General features: G+C 35.7%; 1 protein-coding gene across 1 annotated transcript in view; it reads left to right on the forward strand.

Moving 5' to 3' along the window:
- LOC131051235 (dihydroorotate dehydrogenase (quinone), mitochondrial) overlaps positions 1-22,703 on the forward strand; it is a 126,184-nt gene that overhangs the window by 44,628 nt on the left and 58,853 nt on the right. Inside the window, exons 4-7 of the mRNA XM_057985652.2 lie at positions 3,819-4,074; positions 22,227-22,307; positions 22,452-22,559; positions 22,664-22,693. Coding sequence (XP_057841635.1) covers positions 3,819-4,074; positions 22,227-22,307; positions 22,452-22,559; positions 22,664-22,693 — 475 coding nt within the window. The remainder of the gene's footprint in view (positions 1-3,818; positions 4,075-22,226; positions 22,308-22,451; positions 22,560-22,663; positions 22,694-22,703) is intronic.

Genomic DNA, 22,703 nt, shown 5'->3' on the forward strand with positions numbered 1-22,703 from the left:
AACTTTAATCAACTTTTAATTATGTTTAACTATATTCTTTTATATTTTAATTTTTTTTTTTAAAATTCTTTTGTATTTTAATTTTATTATTATTATTTATTATTCAATTATATTTCAAAGTAGGGACACTACATGGTAGCAAACACAAGTGTAAGGGACTCAATTGGTTTGAGTATGGTGAGTAGGGAGAGCCTCTATATGAGTTACTAATGCAATCAGATGTTCTCATAGAAATTGTGATAAAGAGAAGCTCATACAACAATGTAGAATTAGTTCAAATTCAAGAGTCTTGAGGTGATTTTGGTATGAACACAAATTTGACAAATGATTATACATGAAAAGAGCAATGGCTGAAAGTGAGAAATTTGAAATCATTTTTTATTTTCTTTATTTTTGTTTAATGACTGAAATCAGAAATTTTATTGAATTATACCATATATTTGAAACCAAATTGAAACTTTTGAGAAAACACTGAAACCAGGCTTTGCTCTTATTAAAATTATTGCCAAAGAGTACACAGAAATAAAAACCCTTTCCTGTGCAGGTATGAATGGTAACTCATGAATAATAACCCCGAGGTGGGTATGGGCAATGCACTTGACCAAGGACTAGTCTTCCAAGACTTCTAGGTTCTCATTGTGACATGAATCTAACTCCCTATGACTTCCAGGTTCCCATTGTGACCAAGGACTATTCTTTGAAACTCCCTATGATGCAGATGATGCTTTGTAACTCCCTCACTATTCTTTGAAACTCCCTACGATGCAGATGATGCTTTGTAATTCCCTCATTGCTTCTTATATTTTCTCTATGAAAGCTAAGATGCTTTGTAACTTCATCATTACTCTAACTCCTATGACATTGCCATGACAATAATGTCTTTGTCCTATGATCCATACAGTTGAATAATTTTCCTAACACGATTAAAGTTTTAAACAATAATTTTAAATTAAACTCTGAATAAAACTTAGAATCATAGCAGATATGTGAACAGTAATGCATGAATGGAGAAAAATATTTGGTCATAATAAATTACAAAATTCTAGCCAAGATCATAATATTGGGAGGAACTTCTTTGATATTAACGAGTAATGGATAATCCTTATTAGGATTGAATCTCCAAAGTCATTGTTTTGTATTCACTTAGAAAGAATTCTATATCTTAGTTCTGCTCTTACTTTGTTTTCTTGCTAGAATTTCCTTTTGTTTCTTTGTGAAAAATTGCCTCTATATTATGTATTTGACTTCCACATGTGTCATGGCCTCCACTCTTCCTTGCATTTGAAGTACAAACCTTTCTCTTTCCAAAGCCCTTTGAGCCCTTTGGCTAAGTTGCATCAACTATTCTTTGTCCCTTAGGCTGGCAAGAATGGTGCTTTGATACCAATTGTAATGTCCCCTTTTAGGATATTGCTGATTTCTTTACCTCTATGATATCAACTAGTAATGGATAATCCTTATAAGGATTGAATCTCCAGATTCATTGTTTTGTATTCATTTACAATGAATTATATATATCTTATTTCTGCTCTTACTGGGTGACTTATCCCAATAGATAAATTGCCCCTTTGCTGATTAATATATGTATTATATTATTCCTTGATCAATTGCTGGATGATTCCCCTTTGTACTTTCATATTTTATTGAGGAGACACATCCCTTTGAAAAGAGAAACCCGTTATAAGGGTCATATCTACTCGTTGCTTGCCTTATCATTCAAATCAGATCTGCACTTCTGATTATAGATTAAATACTGCTTCCTTTTATTCCCTAACTCTTTTCTGCCTCCTCTCTAATTGTATTTGTCCTCCCTCTTATATCTTCAAGTGAGGAGGAGCCACACCTTTTCATCATGTCTGCCCTTTGCAATGGCCACAACCTTCATAATCATCACCTTTTGATAGAGTCACAACCCTTCATTATTTTTGCCCTTTTGAGAGAATCACTTCCTTATTTCCTTCCTATTCCTTCTTCTTCCATTTACCTTTCCTTAATTCCTATGCTCCATTCTTTTTTCCCTTCTTTCCCTCTTTCAAATGAACCCCTCTCTTTTATATCTCATGTTTGAGGGAGTCAGAACTCTTCATAGCATGCCTCTTGACTTTTCATTAAACTTAATTGACTTGTAATTATAGTATATTATATTTTATTATTTATTTATATTTTGATTTAATTATTATTATTTATTATTAAATCCTATTTCAGAAAAGGGATATTACAGAAAGAGAGGGGACCTGCAATTTGATGTAAGACCCTAGGAAATTTAGGGCACTCCCATAGCATAATCCTTAGCAAGAATTCTGAGTGAGTTGGTTTCTCTTACAATTATGAGTGGTTCAATCTCTCTAAAGATTGCTAAAATGACAGCTTTTGATGTTAAGAGTTAGAGAAACAATAGTAAATATGTTTTACCTTACAGAAAGCACCATCTTATCATATTTAATTTTTTTAAAAAGAGAGAAAAAAGTAGGTGCACAATGTGTTCAAATTTATTGAAGATAATTTTATTACTCTGACAAAATATATATTACAAATTCATGGTATAAATAAGAAAATATTTGCACATTTTTGTGATGGTTATATCACTATCCATATTTTCTTGATTCATCTTTTAACTGCCTGCAATGCATTTCTACAACACAAAGATCACTCACTACAATTGATGGAACTCACTTGAAACATGCACCAACTAATTGGAACAGCAATTGACCTTCAAGCCACAGCTAAGAGTTGTTTTCACATGGGATTTGGTCTGAACCTTCTTTGGCTGTGGGGGTTGACATTAACATTATAGATTTATCATGAAATGCATATCTGGTAGGGCATGAACGTGGGTCTCTGTCATGACAATCACTTTGCATTGGTACTTATCAACGCTGACAAAATATATAATAGTATTATATTCTGTCAGGGAAAAGTTCTTTTCCTTATGTATTTAAATTTATCAGGATCATAGATTGACAGAACTATTCTAGTTTTCAGTAGTTGGCAATGTCATTATCTATTGAATTCTGTTACATAAGATGCTCTACTGCTGTACAAAAGGACTAGAACAAATATTCTTAGTGCCAATATTATCAATTAATGCTATTGCTTTTAGCATGGATCGAAGATTAGCTTTAGAAAGGATTTTTTTTCCCATTGTAATGTCCCTGCTGGACGAAAACTCAGTATGTTGGCTTAACCCTGGTGGACGTTCCTCTGCACGATGGATGAACTTCAGCTGGGGTTTAGCCAACATACTGGATTTTCGTCGATCAGGGACAATACACGCATTTATGGAAGATTAGCTTTAAAAGGAAATTATTGGAGTACTATTTAGTAAAGGTAAAAAAAAGTTTAAGGTAGTTTTCACCTCCAAGTGAGACAACAATTTGGTGTACAAGACCCTGCTTGTGGAAATGACAAGGGGATCGTTTCTCCGTTTACTTTATAGATTGTTCATGTTGGGTGGATAAACTGAGTGTTTACTGGATTCAAAACTATGCCTTCATCATTAGGCCCCCTGTGAAGTGCTTTGTCACATCCTCGTCTTGGAAGGGAAAAAAAGGCACCTTTTAAAATGGCTTCTTCATAAGAATGATTTTAATTGATTGAACTCTCATATTTTGTATGCTTTAGGCTACTATATCTTGGCATGTATGGCTATAAGGTCAATAATCTCATGAGTCATAACAAACAAACTTAGCAAATCAGACTTCAGTAAAAAAAAAGTTCTTGGCTTCAATTGGAAGTTTTTGTGCATGCATTTCTGTCTTTCATTTTTCTAATACATTTAGTTCCATTGTAGTCATGACCTAATTGAGTATGCTTGACAGGGCCATTATCAATCGATATGGATTCAATAGTGAAGGTATAGTAGTTGTTGCAAAACGGCTGGGTGCACAACATGGCAAACGTAAGCTTGCTGAAACATCAAACACAACAATGCCACAATCAACAGAACAGAAACCTGGAGGAAAAGCAGGTCCTGGAATACTCGGAGTAAACATTGGCAAGAACAAAATGAGTGAAGATGCTGCTGCTGATTATGTTCAAGGAGTCCACACCTTGTCTCAATTTGCTGACTATCTGGTGCATTAATCTTTGACATACTTGGTTGAGTATAGTTGATGTTTTATGCATTTATTCTTGTGCATATATTACTATTTCTATTGCTTTAATTTTCAAGGTGTTAACAAACCAATTTTGTGGATTTGGATAAACACACCTCTAGGAGGACCTTGACACTTAAAGAGGATATCTCTGGAAATGGGTCAGTTTTTTCTTAGCTGGACAGGGATATCACCAGGAAGCACCCATTATAGAGTAAGTTATGAAGCATGCCATGCAATGTAGCTTAACTCAGGCCCAGGGGACATTTGACATTTTAATATTTAATTGATATACTTGAATCCTTTCTCCATGCAACACAAGCAGGTAGAGTAAACTGACTCTTCCAAACCTTCCATGGAGCATCACTTCTATGGTTGGTGCCACTAATGTTCATTGTGGTTCCATGGACAAAAATGCTTTTAAATTTGTCTCCTCTTGTTGATGATAATTCTTTCAGTGATAAAGCTTTGTTTTTTGGAAGAATTACTCCCTAGGGAACCTTTACTCCAGTCGATTCTTCAACATTCACTTAGAAATATATTCAATTCTTGTTTTTGAAGACGTGGGTGGCTGGTTCTACCCTTCTTTGGATTTGATGTACAACGTTATCTTTTGAAATGTTCTGGCTCAGAAAGTTAAACTCACTTCACACAGATTGTAAAAACAGCAATGTCACCTTGCAAACACAAATTTCATTACTAGAATTGACAGAGATCTGCTACAAATTTCCAGTATGCTCAAACAAGATGCATGTGTGAAATTTCAACACATTAATCATGTACTGGGAAAATCAATGTTTACAGTATTGAAACCAAATACGATATGATCAGTAATTTTCCAATACTTGACCGTCTGAACTGTGCTCACTTCAAACTGTTTCCTGGAGATCTGAGTTATCGATTTGACTTTGCTTTGCAGGTGTCAAAGACACTGCAAAGGAATTTGAGAGTATGGTCACCAAACTGGACTCCTGAATATTGCCCTAGAATCAGAGCCTGTGCCCTGATAAAATTGAATATTGCAGACCCTGCATAAGGATGTGATTTCCATTCGCACTCAGCAAATGAAGAAACCTGAATTCATCGGTTTCCCTTCCATATCGAGATTGGCCAATTAACAATAACACCTGATGCAAAGATACCAAAATATATATCCTTTCCCAATGTTTTGACTTTATCGGCTCGTCACCCTCTTCGCTATCACGGCATGGCTCAGCACTGGTTTCTGTCTCCTTAATATTAATTGAACCAATTATAGAGACCGATATTTTATTTCAACAACTTCCAACACCAATATGCTGCGTTTCATATTATAGAAATATTCTCATCATTTGATATGGAATATTAAGCGCAAATTAGGCTCAGACACAACGACACCTTATATTGCCTGAAATCTTATTATTTTCTCCCATGGCCAAAGGAACATTACAAAGATTGGAGCCTTCGAAAGAATATTAAAATGACAACATCATATTCACAGGAATACAATATAACCAACTGCTAATAAGATAATCAAAATGCCTTCAGAAATATTGCGGTGGATATAAGTCTTTTCACATCAATTAATGAAAGGCCCAATAGAAATTCATCTCCATTAAAATATTAAGAAATACAATAACTACTCACCTAGCAATCAGTGTATTCCTATTATTGCAAATATCTTTATTTCTGAAATTAACCCTAAATCTTACAAATTTGTCTCCAATCGAGACTTTCCAAACTTGGCCCAGCTGTGAACTCTCTCACGAATCCACTCCCTTGGAAGAACCAGGTTTTCGTCCAGCTCATCTGTCAAACTCCTGAATGTTTTCGTCTCCAAAAATCCTCAATCGTTTATCAAATCCCAAAAGCATGCCTTCCTTCATTCAGTCTCCTCATAAAAAACTCCAAGAAACATCAAGAACATTAGGCTGACTTGGCTGACATAAATAATATTTTGGAGAACTTTATTTAATAAAGTGACATTTAATAATATTTTTTATTTTTATTATTATTTAATTAAATTATTCAATATTAAGTCATCATTTGAATATATCTTTTATTTTTTTGATAACTTAATAAAAATTAATCTAATTAATTGTTACCTAAAAATTGGGGACATTACATCTTTGCTGTTTTCAATCTCTATTATTTAGTGAAACTTTTATACTTTCTTGCTTTCCTTCTTTATTGAGAGAAGTAACCTCCTTTTGTGGCTATTTTTTCTAACATTTAAATTGAGAGTTATTGGTCTCTTGCCCTATTTATTAGCACTGAAAAAGATTATTACATTTGAACAACGGTTGCTGCCTGAACTGACATAACCATTGAGGCAGCCAAGAAGGATTACAGACTGTTAGATATGACAAACATGACCGACAAAAACTTAGAAAAGGGCTATACCTAAAGCTGCCAGACTGATAAAAAACAAAATCCTAAAAAAACAAGAAACTATGGTCTGCACCACCCAGATCCGACCTGAACCAAAACTGAGCCTTAATGGTATAAAGATAATTTATGTTAGAATGGGGAGATCCTATCTCCAAATATTGAAGAAGCCAACCCATTGGTTCATGATGTTATCATTTATCAATGATTAGATCCTCTCGAGAATCAATGCTAAAGTTTGCTGAAAAAACCACAAGTTTATTAGCTTCTTGATAACAATGACCAAGAGAGAAAATTTCAAATGGCCATGACAATGATCGAAGCCAATCTCAGAATATTTTCAAGCTTCTAGCTAGGTATAGTTTGTGATTGTGAAGGGAATGATTATAGTCTATGTTGCAGGGTTCAGCAGAAACCCCCTGTACCTGTATGGGTCAGGGTCAGGACAGCCTCGGGTTTTCCTAGGGCCCACCCTCGGTGAACCCATGGACTGTCCAGAACAAAAAATGATTTTTAAAAACATTTTTATAAACAAAAAATGTCAAGCAGGGAACCTAGGGTGTGCCTGGGGCAGACCTGGGTGAACCTAGGGGGATCCATGGGCCACCTAAAATAAAAAGCCAAAAAAAGTGTTTTTAAAAATATTTTAATAAACAAAAAAATGCCAAAATACCTCATTTCGCCTGTAAGTGAAAAAATTGTTAAAATGATGTGTTGAGGTTTGTGTACTTTCAAAGGCCTTAATTTGGATTGCCCCTAAACCCTTGCAAGGGGTGCTACATCTCAATACCATTGGAGTCTCCACTCCTAGGCCCCTACTAGTTGCCATCTCCAAATCTAGGCCCTTGGTTCTCCCAGTCTACATTAGCCCATCCTCTCATCGAGAGATTCCATGTAATATAGCTTATTTTGTCTAAAGTTAGACATTTCTACAGGTTGTGAGTTTTTCTTCAACTGAAAGGATTTGAAGAACATAATCCTTTATTAACTTAGTGAAGTGCAGCTGATTGGGTATAACAGAAGCTAAGGAATTGGTCTTTGTGGACTCCAACTTGCATCTCTTGTCACATAAGAAACTTGATTACAGCAAGGGGATGATGAGGAATTAGGATTCAAGTCCTGAGTGTGCTGACTTAGACGCTATTGTACGGATATAGGTAACAATGGTACTTGAGTATTTATATAGGAGATGTAATTACTCCAGTTGTTAAAACCAAAAAAATAAAAAACATTAATTTTTGTTTATATGTTATTTTACTCAAGTTGTTATGTTTGTGTTCATTTGTATACCTAGATCCTCTTATCCATACGGGATGGGCTTTTATTCAATTTTTGATAGGTATTCAACCATAGGGTTAAGCATGTCTCCATATAGGATAAGTGTTCATCTATCCATCCAGGATAGGCATCTATTCATAAAGGATAGATAAATGTTGTGTTTAAAGACTTAGATTCATCAGGACCATCCTAGTTTTGAGGTGCATTGAGGTTGTCTTTCACGAGTATAATATATTCATAAAAGTAAAGGCTTGAATCTTGCTTTAAAATTTGGCCAAAGGACTCAAAAAGTCGAGCAATCCATTTGGGATTCTTTTGAGTATACAACAAATTCATTTTATCTTGATATTTATCTTAGAGATTTTACCCTTAATTGAATAATTTTCTTGAATGATTAATCCAATATTATTCCTTAAGTTGATATAATCTTTCTTGAATATTTTTTAACCCTGTACCTAAACACCTACGTTTTGGGAACCTTCTTCATTCACTAGACTGCTTACATATACCACTTCCAAATGAGATCAAGGTGTAATAGATATGTAGTTTTGTTTTCTAAGCTATGTTTGATGTGAACTCTTTTTGGGTACAAAACCCTTTCTAGAATCCATTTTCCTTAGACAATTTTTTTTGGAATCGTTACCCATGAACGAAAACAATTCAATTTTAAAGTATATGGTCATCATGACCAATACTTGTTTTCTAATTTCATCTAATTCTTAGTCCTTAACCAATAAAATAACACTCTTTGAAATATATAATGATAATGATATTCTTCATGATGGTTTTGGTTATCCCTTTGAAACTAAAATTATCAAATTCAATTCCTTTAATAACTATATGAGGATCTTTTTATTTCCCTTATGGAATTGCATGGTTGTTTTTTAAGTTTAATCTAATCTTCGTTTGGCTCATTTGAATTATCTTTCTTGATTTGCAATCAAAGGAAGATTACCCATTCCTTAGATTTTAAAGAACATAGTGTTTAGTAATTTCTCCTTCACGATTTTTAGGGATGATGCCACAGATGTTGTTGCTGTTGTATTAGGCTATAAGTGCAGTAGCTCAAGTGTGACGACATTAACCATAAACTTGAGCTAGAGACACTATTGATATTGAAACAAAATATTTAGTTTTTCAATTACATGATTGCTACGATAAATATAAAATTCTACACTATCCACTAGAACAAATTTAATTGAACTTACAAGCCAATTCTAATTAAACAAATTGTATTTTCAAAAGCTAAATAAAGACATGATCAAAGTAATGAAAATTTAAATAATTTTATCTAATGACATCAACTTACTTAACCAGCTACAAAAATCTAGATGGAAATTCGAAACAAAATATTGAAACCATTTAGTTGGACTGTTATAAAGATCTATGCTTCATGCTTCAATGAGGGTTCTTCCTCTCACAAGACTAATCATACTTTAACTTAGTTGTTATGTTCTAGAACGAAGAAGTAAATATCTTTAATTCATCACAATATAATAATATCATTTTTCGTTCTGGTCACCGAAAAAATTCATGAAAATATTGTGATATTCTGAAATTACTGTTCAATAATATATTGACTGAGAAACCCAATTTTATGTAAGATTTTGACAATAGTTTTTGCTTTTTCCTATATGTGCTTTCTGCCCTGTGATTTTTTCCTCATCCTTTTTTCTTTTTCTTCGAATGTGTAACACTGTCAGTAACAACAGCTGAGAATTTGTGGTTTCTCTTGCAGTCTTTGAATCCGTCTGAGATTGTAGTCATAAATTTGTCTATTCTAGTTTCAAACTAGTTGTCAATTCCTTACTTTCTTATTTGAATTTGTATCCTTGATATCAATAGATTTTAGCTTGTAATGCACCTTCAGCTAGGTGGTTGGAGTCGTTCTCTACAGGCATATGCTTAGACAGGGATTTTGTATTTTATGACCTTTAAAACATATTGAACTTTTCTTTATTAAAGGAAAAATAATAAATTCCTTTTTAAGCGCAGATTTTGATTAACATATAGGGATATGCTGGGGGTATTCGTTCCCAATATATTGCATTGCTTGTTTGACATTGTATATTGGCATTCTTTGTATTTTTATCCTAATCAGACAAGAAAATGCATTCCTTAAATCGAGGAATTGCAATCAGGAAACAGTGTTTTAGGAGGTAGGCTTTTCATTTCAGCTACTACTTCTATCTCTATAAATACAACTCCCATTCTCATGTACAGCAGCCTTTGGCTCATACAAACTTAGTTGTTTGAACATGTATCTTTTTGGAGTTCCTTTTTTGTATTAATCCCATATTGCTCCATATGGAGGGTCTTAATTGATATTAGAGAAAAATTCAGCTTCCCTCCAAATCCCACTTTAAAAATGTATTTAATAGGTTGATATTTGTATTTCATAGTTTGTAATTGATTTTGAGGTTTAAACTTTGAAGTCAAACTGTGTAGTAATGTACTATGCTGTGTGTATTGTAATCAGTGATCTCAGAATTAACGAGAAAAATCTTTCCTTCAAAGTTCATTTACACTCTGCATTACTTTTGCTCTCACTCTCTACGCAATTAAGATGACTTAGATAAAAAATATCAGACTTTTAAAAAGAAAGAAAAGAAAAAACAAATTCTGCATTTTTTTGGGTTTGTGATATTTATCCCCATTTTCTGAAGAAATTGAAAAATATTTCTATTTTCAGGTTGCTGAGAAATTTCCAAGAGAGATATTTGCTTCTAGGGTCCAGCATTTAACTGCTTTTGGTTTACTGCTCTTGTTTTCTTTATGTTTTGTTTGTGGTCTGTGTTTGATTACCTTTTATAGCCTGGGGTGTATTTTACCTAGTACTTCTTGGTTGTAACAAATTTACTTCTTGGGTATTTTGACCGACTTTGGTTATTGAAGGATCTGAATGCAATGTTTTGTCCTCTCTATTTTTTGTCAATGTGTAAAAGCACACAGTAGGGAGAAGACTAATTTGAAGGACAATTGCTTCCAGATTCCATGCAAAGATTAAATTAGATAATACTGTTGACACCTTTTTTGCATTTTTTAGTGAACGAAGGCTGATAAACCATGTTCAAATCCATAAATTTTAACTTAACAACACACATTTTCAATCTGTGATTTGACATTGTTTATATTCCAAATTTCCCTGGTTAAGGAATGTACTATATTTTAAATGCCATAGGTTCATGAGATATTACAGATTTGACAATTCTTGGAGTGCTCAAATCAAGAAGGAGATGTGCTTGAGAAAAAGTCTAAGGATGGTGAAGATTCTATAAATGCTGGCATGCCTTATTGCAATTTTATGTATTTACAAATGAGTCACAAGCTTCTAGTTCTTATCAATTACAAGAGACAACAAAGAAGTTCTGTAAACATAGCTGCCTCTCACTAGGACACACGCTACTAGATCTGAATGGGGCCGTCACAGTCATTTTAGATGAAGAGTCCAAAGGAGCTGATTCTTCTATGTCTGATTGCTGAGAATGGCAACAAGGCAAGTGAGGATCATTCTGAATCCTCACCTATCAAATGTACGACTATGACCAGCCACACCTTTGCTTTTTCTCTTGTGCAATCTAGTTTCATTACCAACACTATCACACCTACCAGTCTTGATTCTGTTGTCGAGCTGATTTCGAAGTCCAGAATCAGACCATCATTTCTAAGCATTCTATACAATGTTGAGTGCAGAACCTTTTTCTTTCAGCCTAGCCCTCTTAGACTTGGAAAATTTCATGCTCCCTGACAAAGCTAGAAGCTGTGAAAATGATGACATTTCAATGCATGCCCTTGGCTGTAATGTTGATAATGATAAATATCCTCAAAATCTTTCAAAATCAAAGGAACTATCCATTCATTTAGTGCTAGATATTATCAATGATTTAGTAGACTGTTTCAGGCCATAGAAGCTCAAACATCTCAGAAATGGGATGCCTAACACCTTTTCAACCTGCTGCTTTGCAATATACAAGCCGTCAAGGATATCAAAAGGTCATTATTAGTTGTCTCTCTAAACAGGAAGAAGGATTCTCAATTCTGAGGTCTACTATAAAAATGTACACAACCATACTAAAGCAATTGAAAATAATCATGCTGCTGGTTGAATGTGAATGGAGGAAACTGTTCCACCTAATTGTCATGTCCCCACCTCAAAAGAGGTTTTAATCGGGAAAAGAAAGGACAGAAGAAGGAAGCGAATAAATAGGCAATCTTAAGTCAGCGATCAAGTAGGAATAATCAGCAGTCAAAACTAACAGCAGAATCAGTATAACAAACAGCAAACTTTATAAGATAATTAAAAGTTGTTAAGAGGCGATCTTGAAGAGGTGCGATAAAAAAGAAACAAATGATTAGTTAGCGGTTAAGTGAGAGGCATGTCTCCTCACAAAGATCACCTCCCTTCAAAGGGTTAATGGGATACAGATAGAGAGTGCTGTGGTGGAAGGAAGGCATCAAGCAATCTGGAAGAACATTGAATTGCTGAGGATATTCTACAAATGTAACAAAAAAGAAGATTACAGAATACTGAACGCTGTAATAATCAGATGAGAATATAGCTTGTGAATATTCCAATCCACTATGGTAACATAAAAATTGCTGTTTAGTTTGATATATGAATTTATTGCAATATCTGTTATATATTACTAACTATTAAAATATACATTTAACATTACAACAGTCTGTCAAAAGGAATGAAAAAATCTGCAATTAAGGGAGAACAGCTATAGGGCACCCTGCTACAGTGGCATATAGGGAGAGAACAGCTATTAGGGCACCCTATTACACTGTGAAAGGGAGAGAACGGCTAAGGGCACCCTACTGCAATTTCTTTTCCAACTCCTACATTGAGGGACTATTGATGAACCCAAGATTCTCCCGCCAGGGAAGAATGGAGGGGATTGCATAAAGAAGAAAATGGCCGTCTTAAGGCACCCTCCTATGCCTCCTCATTCCATATCTTTTATGACTGAGACTCACATACAAATCAGACTTGCTGCATAGCGATTTCCTTGCTCTAATAATAGATTTATTTCATGAATTGTGTCTACAATGTTACCTAACTGATTGCAGGCTTCCAGAATAGAATTAGTTCATCTTATTCCTAAGTCAAGAAATGTTTCCCTAACTATATTATATCAGAGTAGCCGGAAACTCCTTTATCCCTCCCTGGGCACTCGTATCCCTGTATCTGTTCCCGTATCCAAAACAGATATGTATCCGATACAGTCTGGATACACGCCATATACAGTACCCACATGTGCCCAAAAAAGCTTGATTTCCAACCATGCTAGATACTATGTGAATTGATTTTTTAAAAATTTGACATAAATCTTCCTAAATTTAATTTCAAAAAACTTCATTCATGCATTTAAAAAAAAAAAATTGGTATAAACAAAACCTACACCAAATGAGAAAGACAAATGAAATGTTTTTCTATTTCAGTGACCCATTTTTTCGGTAATCTTCCAATGCAACTCTACTATTTTTGCATATTGTAAAATGTTAAATCAGCTCATCATTATTTATGTAGCAATTATGTGTCTATATTGCTTTTAAAGTAATGAAAATCTCCTTGAATAACTTAGAAAATTGTGTTAAATATATGTGTATGTGTTTTTTATGAATGATGTATCCAGCCGTAGCCATATTGGGGGTCTTTAAAAATGGCCGTATCTGTATCCGATACCGTATCCATATTTGTGTCCGCATCCGTATCCATGCAACTTTGTATTATATTCTTTGTTTCATCTAATTTTGTGAATTTTGGGAAAATTGAGAGAGGTCCAGAAAAGGGACATTACAAATGGTATCAGAGCATGATCCTGCCATCCTGCTGGGTAAAGATGAATCAATGAATCATAGTTAATGAGAAGGAATCTAAGATTACATGTATTCACGTGTATGCTCTGTTTTTGCATATATCTATGTGTATGCTCCGTGTTTGGTTAATACCTAATGTGTTTATATTCAGTATAACATCTCTGATGAGTGTTGTAAGTTGCCTACTAATTGCTATTATATGTGAAAGAAAATGTCTCAGTAGGTATTACTCTAGCCAAAGAGATTCGATGGAATACACTAACTACATGAAGGAAATGCAAATTTGAACCAATGAATTTGTTGATGATTCAGTTCGTAGACAAGATAAGGATGGTTTGTTAACAAGAGTTATGTCTCTCCCAAAAGGAAGGCACCTCTTTAGGCGTATATGGAGATTTAAAACAAAGTTGCATTGATACTTGTATAATGTTAGTAATAAGTGTCAATGGGTAAATCTATGCTAGATTGATAATTGTTAAAAAGTGTTTCTTGGTTGAATGTAATATTCCGCCCCCCTCAGCATAAAGCATATCAAAGAATTTGGTAAGTTTTGATAAAATAAAGTATAATTATCAAAGGGTAGCGATTGATTACGAAAGGTTGTAACTATGGTAAAGGACCTAATTATGAATAATTGTGACTCTCTCATGTTGAAAGCTATAAAAGACTAGAGCATTTCAAAAGATCATCACACATCAATTCATTCAAGTATCTAATCAGTCATCAAATAGAACATTGAGTAAATTATCAACCACCGCAATAAAACACTCAAACGATTAATTCTATGTAGATCAATCATATGTTCATCATTTAATCATTAACAATTCCTATTCAAGCCATCAATCAAATAATTCATGCTGGCTTCAAGCCATCTGGGCAATTTATTGAAATATCAAATTATTCAAGCCTCAGTTAAGAAATCTATCAATCCACCAGCGATTGGTTATCATGCATCATTCCATCAACAAACATCAATCAAGTGATAAATCAATGAAGACCAATCATCAAATATTGAATATTAAGCAATCAATTAAAAATTGAATGTTCACTCATCATCAAAAGAACATAATCAAACAATCACAGCATTCACATATATATACACTTATCGATTTATCAACCATCAAACAAGTGATTTGACATATCAATTCAGTGTTAAATTTTGGATCAGACTGTAACATATGGATAGCAATAACAGAGAACCAAATCAATGCACACCAAAATACCCTGGAAAAACCTCCCTCTTGGAGGTGAAAAATCCAGCTATAAATCTCAGATCTTATTATGCAATAATCAGTCAGAATCTTTACAATTCGGCTTCAACACTTGAAGCATTTAGAACAGCAGTATATACACAGTAGTATAATGAATCCAAACTAGGGCACGCACAACAGAATAATGAACTTATCTGCAGTATACTTGAATGCTAATCAAGGAAGACAGTTTGATGACCAGTCGCTGATCATTGACACCATTCGCTGATCAAAGGAGACAATTCACTGACCATAAATGAAGTTCGCTCCTCCAAAGTCAGTTCGCTCCTCCAAAGTCAGTTCGCTGTTATTGAAGATGGATTCGCTGATCTTGAAGTGTATTCGCTGTCCCAGAATTGATTTGCTGTCCTTTGGGAATAGTTCGCTGCCTGTTAGATCATAATTTGCTGTCCTGCTGAAGGAATGTATTTTGCTGATGTTCTGTTGAAGGAGTTTGCTGAGGAAAATGAATATCTATTACGCTTGCATGAACCCCTGAATATATATGTAACTTAGCCACCTTATACACCTTAGGTCGGCTTCACAAATATGCACAAAACTTTGCGCCCAATATAGGGTCACCCCTATCATATTTACAAGTTACAATGTTCAATATAGGGTTAGCCCTATTCACAAGTTACATCGCCCATTACAAGTTACATTTATAGGGTCGGCCCTTTGGCAATTACAAGTTACATTTAATTTTACACATTAATGTGACTAAGGCCGATAGGCCAATTAGTCACCCATAGGCTAGGTCGGCCCTAGAAGGAATCCGACCTAGCTACAAATATCAACACTCCCTCTTAGCTAGGGAGGAGTTCTCAATATTTGGATCACATAGTGACAACCACCATGGCTACTCTCATGAACGAAAACAAGTGAACACAATCACCATGGCTACTCCCAGAGGGTGGGTCCATCATGGCTACTTCCATGAATGGAAATAAGTGAAAACAAGTGGCCATCACGCAATCATGATGTTGTCATCTCAACATGATGTTCACCATAGCTACTCCCAGAGGGTGAGTAAACACAAGTGCTAGATCATGGGATTTCTTCATTTCTTCCATGACATCCACCATACCTACTCGCAGAGGGTGGAAGAGGGCTTTCACCTCAAACTTCTCCCAGAGAAGAGTGCATTACCACCATGCCTACTTGTAGAGGGTGGTTCCACCATGCCTACTCGCAGAGGGTGGAACAAGGGCTTTCACCACAGACTTCTCTCACAGAGAAGGACGAATTACCAAGGGCTTGCACCTCAAACTTCTCTCGCAGAGAAGAACAAAATCTTTGAGACGATGTGGCTCCCTTTGAAGCTGGAATGTCAGGCTCCCCCTGAAGCTGAAAATGACAGGCTCCCTCTGAAGCTGAAATGACATTTCCTCCTTTTAGAACAAGAACCCTTCTGAGTTGACATTTGACCTTGGCTCCTCCTGAGGTGCCCCTATGTCAACTTCCGCAGAAGAAGCTAGAGGAGTAGACCTAAATTTGCACTCTCGAGCAATGGGGCCATACTTGTCACACTCAGTCCCATGGCAGCAAGCCATGTCTCCATCCTTTAGCCTGCGAAGCTTCCTCACAAGATGCCTCAAGCTCTTCCTTCCTTGAATCCCTCAGTCTAAGATAATTAATTCATCATTCATTTGCTTCTCGATCCAACCTGCATTTTAACAGGATTAATAATAGTTTATATCAAACTTCAAGAGAAGTAAGAAGCAAATATCATTGAAAGATCAATTAATGAAGTAATGGAACTTATCTTTGTTGATTTTGAAATATCTTCCTTTCATCTTTACTGCTCCCGAAAGTGCTAATCTCCCCACAAGAAGAAAGCAATCTGCTCATCTCAGATTTCTCAGACACATTATGCAGCCAGCAAATTCAATATAGTACCAGGCCTCTCAAGGCACCATTACAATCCATGTACATAGAGAATGAAATCAACGTGACCAACCATCACAATCGAGTTGTAGTTCTCTTATTTCTGAGACACTCAGAAATCTTCATAAATGAAGGTGAGGATAATACTCAGAAGGATATGCATGGGCTGAGTGAATCACAAGTACCAGCCCAAAGCATGTTAAACATTGGCCCTGCATAACAACCAGCCATAGCCATGGCTGGCTGTCCAGCCTTTGCAACTGCACCATCTGCTACAGAATTTCCCAATGCCAACACTGTTATGCCCAATAAGGCTGGTGGCAACTTTAATATGATACCAAGCATTGCCAGGCAACCTAGAAGCTCTCCAGCTACAAAGGAGATTAATAATAATTCATCCAATGCAAATGAAGCATACAAGATTCACTAATCCAGAGTAGCCGGAAACTCATTTATCCCTCCTTGGGCACTCGTATCCCCGTATCCGTTCCCGTATCCAAAACAGATACGTATCCGATACAATCTGGATACACGCCATATACAGTACCCACATGTGCCCAAAAAAGCTTGATTTCCAACCATGCTAGATACTATGTGATTTGATTTTTTTAAAATTTGACATAAATCTTCCTAAATTTAATTTCAAAAAACTTCATTCATGCATTTTAAAAAAAAAAAATTGGTATAAACAAAACCTACACCAAATGAGAAAGACAAATGAAATGTTTTTCTGTTTCAGTGACCCATTTTTTCGGTAATCTTCCAATGCAACTCTACTATTTTTGCATATTGTAAAATGTTAAATCAGCTTATCATTATTTATGTAGCAATTATGTGTCTATATTGCTTTTAAAGTAATGAAAATCTCCTCGAATAACTTAGAAAATTGTGTTAAATATATGTGTATGTGTTTTTTATGAATGATGTATCCAGCCGTATCCATATTGGGGGTCTTTAAAAATGGCCGTATCCGTATCCGATACCGTATCCATATTTGTGTTTGCATCCGTATCCATGCAACTTTGCACTAATCCAATGTAATTGCATGAATTTATACTCTACATAAAATTCATGATCAGTAATTAAAGGTACAAACACAAAGGGATACTTATCCTTTATTGTTGGTAGTTGGTACACCATTGTGCTAGATCTTTCCATCCACTCACTCCTACGTTTTCTCCACAAACTCATCAGGCAACACCCTTATTCTTCATCCTCCCTATATTGTAACACCTTATTCTTGTGTTCTTAGCTGGTTATCTTCCTCTCGATTTGCCATGTTGGAGAATGAATCTTGTAAGTGTTGCCCCTTTCATGTGGTGGAAAAGTTCTTCATTCCATGCTCCACATTTCCTATTCCTTGCTTGCATCAAACCTATAATCTGCTTATTAGGGCGAACTTTGATGATTCAGGTCTGAATCTGGAAATCTGAATCAGGTCTCCTTAACTCACATTAGGGCTGCTGATGATTTCGCTCCAAATCAACCTCAAAACAGATACAAATTTTTCCCAGATTTGTTCATATCAAACCTTATAAATTCACACCCATGTTTGATATCCAAACTCACTTCCAGGAATAAGAAAATTGCTCCAGAATCTGATGAAGTTTGCTAGCTGATGTCTAGGTCTTGATTTGTAAGTCTGGAAGTGCACCTTCACTTGTGGAGATCGTTTTAAATCAAATCAAATATAGCCTCCTTCAAAAGGTGAAGTAGGAGAGATTCTATCACATAGTCTGATCATAACTGAGTCAACCTTGGCTCTGATACCATGTTAAATTTTAGATCAGACTGTAACATATAGATAGCAATAACAGAGAACCAAATTAATGCACACAAGGAACACCAAAATACCCTAGGAAAACCTCCCTCTTGGAGGTGAAAAATCCAGCTATAAATCTCAGATCTTATTATGCAATAATCAGTCAGAATATTTACAATTCGGCTTCAACACTTGAAGCATTTAGAACAGCAGTATATACACAGTAGTATAATGAATCCAAACTAGGGCACACACAGCAGAATAATGAACTTATCTGCAGTATACTTGAATGCTAATCAAGGAAGACAGTTTGATGACCATTCGCTGACCATTGACACCATTCGCTGATCAAAGGAGACCATAAATGAAGTTCGCTCCTCCAAAGTCAGTTCGCTGTTATTGAAGATGGATTCGCTGATCTTGAAGGGTATTCGCTGTCCCAGAATTGATTTGCTGTCCTTTGGGAATAGTTCGCTGCCCGTTAGATCATAATTCGCTGTCCTGCTGAAGGAATGTATTTTGCTGATGCTCTATTGAAGGAGTTTGCTGAGGAAAATGAATGTCTATTATGCTTGCATGAACCCTTGAATATATATGTAACTTAGCCACCTTATACACCTTAGGCCGGCTTCACAAATATGCTCAAAACTTGGCGCCCAATATAGGGTTAACCCTATTCACAAGTTACAATGCCCATTACAAGTTACATTATAGGGTCGGCCCTACGGCAATTACAAGTTACATTTAATTTTACACATTAATGTGACTAAGGCCGATAGGCCAATTAGTCACCCATAGGCTAGGTCGGCCCTAGAAGGAATCCGACCTAGCTACAAACATCAACATTCAGGACTTCATTTTGTTCACAACAATAGGAATTCTTGGTTTCAAACTCCAAACTATCTTCAACTCATAAGATTCGAATAATTTCGTGAGGATAAAAGTGGAATAGGTAATTGATGTTACGATTTGCTTAAAAGGAAGATTTTACAGAATCACATGAGATTTGTGGTGCATTCTTACCACATTGAAAGGATCAATACTCACGATTCCTCAATCATTTGTAAGAGTCAAGTGACATAATTGAAGGTAAGATCTTGAGTCAATTTTTTTTATTTTTCCGTTACGACAGAGGTATCCCCGCAACCCAGCCCAGCGCCCAACCTGCCTTACCTTGGACTTACTATATTGCCAAGTTGGGATCGAGGAAGGGGCGAGCTGAGGCGAGACTAGTCCCCTGCGGGGAGGATCCACAGCCCACAAGCAGTCCCCCCTCTTAAACCCGGGAGGGAGTCGAACCCAAGACCAATGTGGAGCTAACCCACGGCCCAAGCCAACTCACCTACCCATGCGGGCTAAGATCATGAGTCATAGTTATCCCAAAACGCTTAATGTTAAAATACCCTACTTTGAATCCTAGAAATATCTATGAAACAGTGCAGGGGTAGACCAATAAAATCAGGTCTTTGCAGCTATAAATGACATAAAAAAGATATTGATTTTTAGGCTGATGCTATATGTCTTTGTTACAAATGACATCAAAAGAGAGAGTGATTTTTAGACTGATGCTACATGTCTTTATTACTTCCCTCTGAGGATGAGAGAAACTTGTCTTAAATAATATAGGCCTTGCCCATTTCCAAATCTGAGTTTGCTGTTAAGAACGTTAAATGGTCCTCATACTTATGATCATAAAGAACTGTAATAGTAGTTGGATTGAGGCAAGCATACTAACAATGATCGATTGAGATCATTATAATCCAAGAGCATATTAGTACGAGTTGCTTGAGGACAAGCAAATTTGGGAAGGGCAGACTGTCATGTCCTCGCCTCAAAAGAGGTTTTTATTGTGAACAGAAAGGACAGAAGAAACAAGCGCATAAATAGGCAATCTTAAGGCAGCGATCAAGTAGGAATAATCAGCGATCAAAACTAACAGCAGAACCATTATAACAAACAACAAACATTATAAGATAATTAAAAGTTGTTAAGAGGCGATCTTGAAGAGTTGCGATTAAAAAGAAACAAATGATTAGTTAGCAGTTAAGTAAGAGACATGTCTCCTCACAAAGATCGCCTCCCTTCAAAGGGTTAATGGGATACAAATAGAGAGGGCTGTGGTGGAAGGAAGGCATCAAGCAATCAGGAGTAACATTCAATTTCTGAGGACATTCTCTAGATGGAACAAAAAAAAGATTACAGAATACTGAATGCTGTAATAATCAGATCAGAATATAACTTGTGAATATTCCAATCCACTGTGGTAATATAGAAATTGTTATTTAGTTTGATTTATGAATTTATTGCACATATCTATTATACATTACTAACCTTTAAAATATGCATTTAACACTACAACAGTCTGTCAAAAGGAAGGAAGGAAATCTGCAATTAAGAGAGAACAGCTATAGGGCACCCTGCTACAGTGGCAAATAGGGAGAGAACAGCTATTATGGCACTCTATTACACTGTGGAAGGGAGAGAACGTCCAAGGGCACCCTTTTGCAATTTCCTTCCCAACTCCTACATTGAGGGACTATAGATGAACCCAAGATTCTCCAGCCATGGAAGAATGGAGGGGGATTGCATGAAGGGAGAAAACGGCTGTCTTAAGGCACCCTACCATGCTTCCTAATTCGATCTTTTCGGATTGAGACTCATTCAAATCAGACTTGCTGCATAGCGATTTCCTTGCTTTAATAATATATTTATTTCACGAACTGTGTCTGCAATGTTACCTAACTGATTGCAGGTTTCCAGAACAGAATTAGTTCATCTTATTCCTAAGTAAAGAAATGTTTCCCTAACTATATTATATGCTTTGTTTCATCTGATTTTGTGAATTTAGAGCAAAATAGAGAGAGGTCCAGAAAGGGGACATTACAGTAATCTATTCGAGCAAAACTTTGCCACCAAATTGTCTCAGTTGGTCAAGAACATCGATGTTAATGCTGGTGATTACAAATAGAGGACTGGAATTTTTAAAGAAACTGACACGAGTTGTGGTAATGTTGGCTGGCCTTGGAACACTGATAGCTTTATTGCCTTTCAACCGAATGCTGGGAAGTGGCAATCACATGTATATATGAGCCTTGGATGACCTTAGAAGTCTCTGTGCTGTTCACTGCAGTCTATTTTCACAATATTTTTTTAAATTGCTCTTAATATCAGCTAGTATAACTCTACTTCTCATATGTTTGCTGCTGACCATATATATGGCACTCTCTTCTTAAAGATTGCGCACCCTTTGTCTTTAAGCTTAGAGCTTGGTAATGGCTTTTTGTAAATTTGTAACTTTTTAATTAGAAATATTTTTTTCTTTATCAAACAATAATACACATTTTCGAATTAATTGACAAATAACAATAAATCTATCAGATAGCTTGTGTTTACTACGGAAACCATGGAGCCTAATAAAAAAATCCCTCCTGTACACAACTTTACTTGGAAGCTTGCAAACACACTTTGATTAACTGAACTCATTAATGCCGAGTTGAGTTTCCAGTGACTTGGATTCTGATGGGTAAGATCTGTTTCTTGAATATCAAAGGAATTAAAAATACTTGAATTTTTACTTTGTGGTTGACTTGTTTGGCATTTAACTTTTTTGTGGGCTTTATTGCTTGACTACATGCCTTGACTTATCAATGCTACTCAGTGAAGAGAGTCAAAGGTTATGGTCTATGATGATGAAGCAAACAACAAGTTTGCTATGTGGCTTTGATGGCACTTGTGGCTTTTGTTTGATTTTAAAAGTTTTTGCAGGTGATTAATGTTTCATCTCCAAACACCCCTGGACTGCGTAAGCTCCAGGGCAGGAAACAACTAAAGGACTTAGTAAAGAAGGTTGGAATGGTTTATTATGGCTTTTTTGGCAGCAAGTTTGGGACTTTGGTTTTCTGTCCATGTTTTTTTATTGTTATTTTCTATTAAATCTTCTGCTACACTGCTTCTTGACATGAATTATGATAAAATATATGTACATTGAAGGTGCTTTCTGCACGTGATGAAATGCAGTGGGGGGAGGAGGGACCACCCCCTTTGCTTGTAAAAATTGCTCCTGATTTGTCCAAGCAAGACCTTGCAGATATTGCTGCGGTAGGCTAAGATTTGACTTAATTTGAAGCCTTATTGTTGATGGCTATTTTTGTGATAAAAGCAATTTAGTAGATTCTAATTCTATGCCCTATTTGTGTTTGCAGGTTGCACTCACTCTCAGATTGGATGGCCTGGTATAGCTTT

The sequence above is a fragment of the Cryptomeria japonica genome, chromosome 6 (genome assembly GCF_030272615.1).
Source record: "Cryptomeria japonica chromosome 6, Sugi_1.0, whole genome shotgun sequence".
Classification (NCBI taxonomy): domain Eukaryota; kingdom Viridiplantae; phylum Streptophyta; class Pinopsida; order Cupressales; family Cupressaceae; genus Cryptomeria; species Cryptomeria japonica.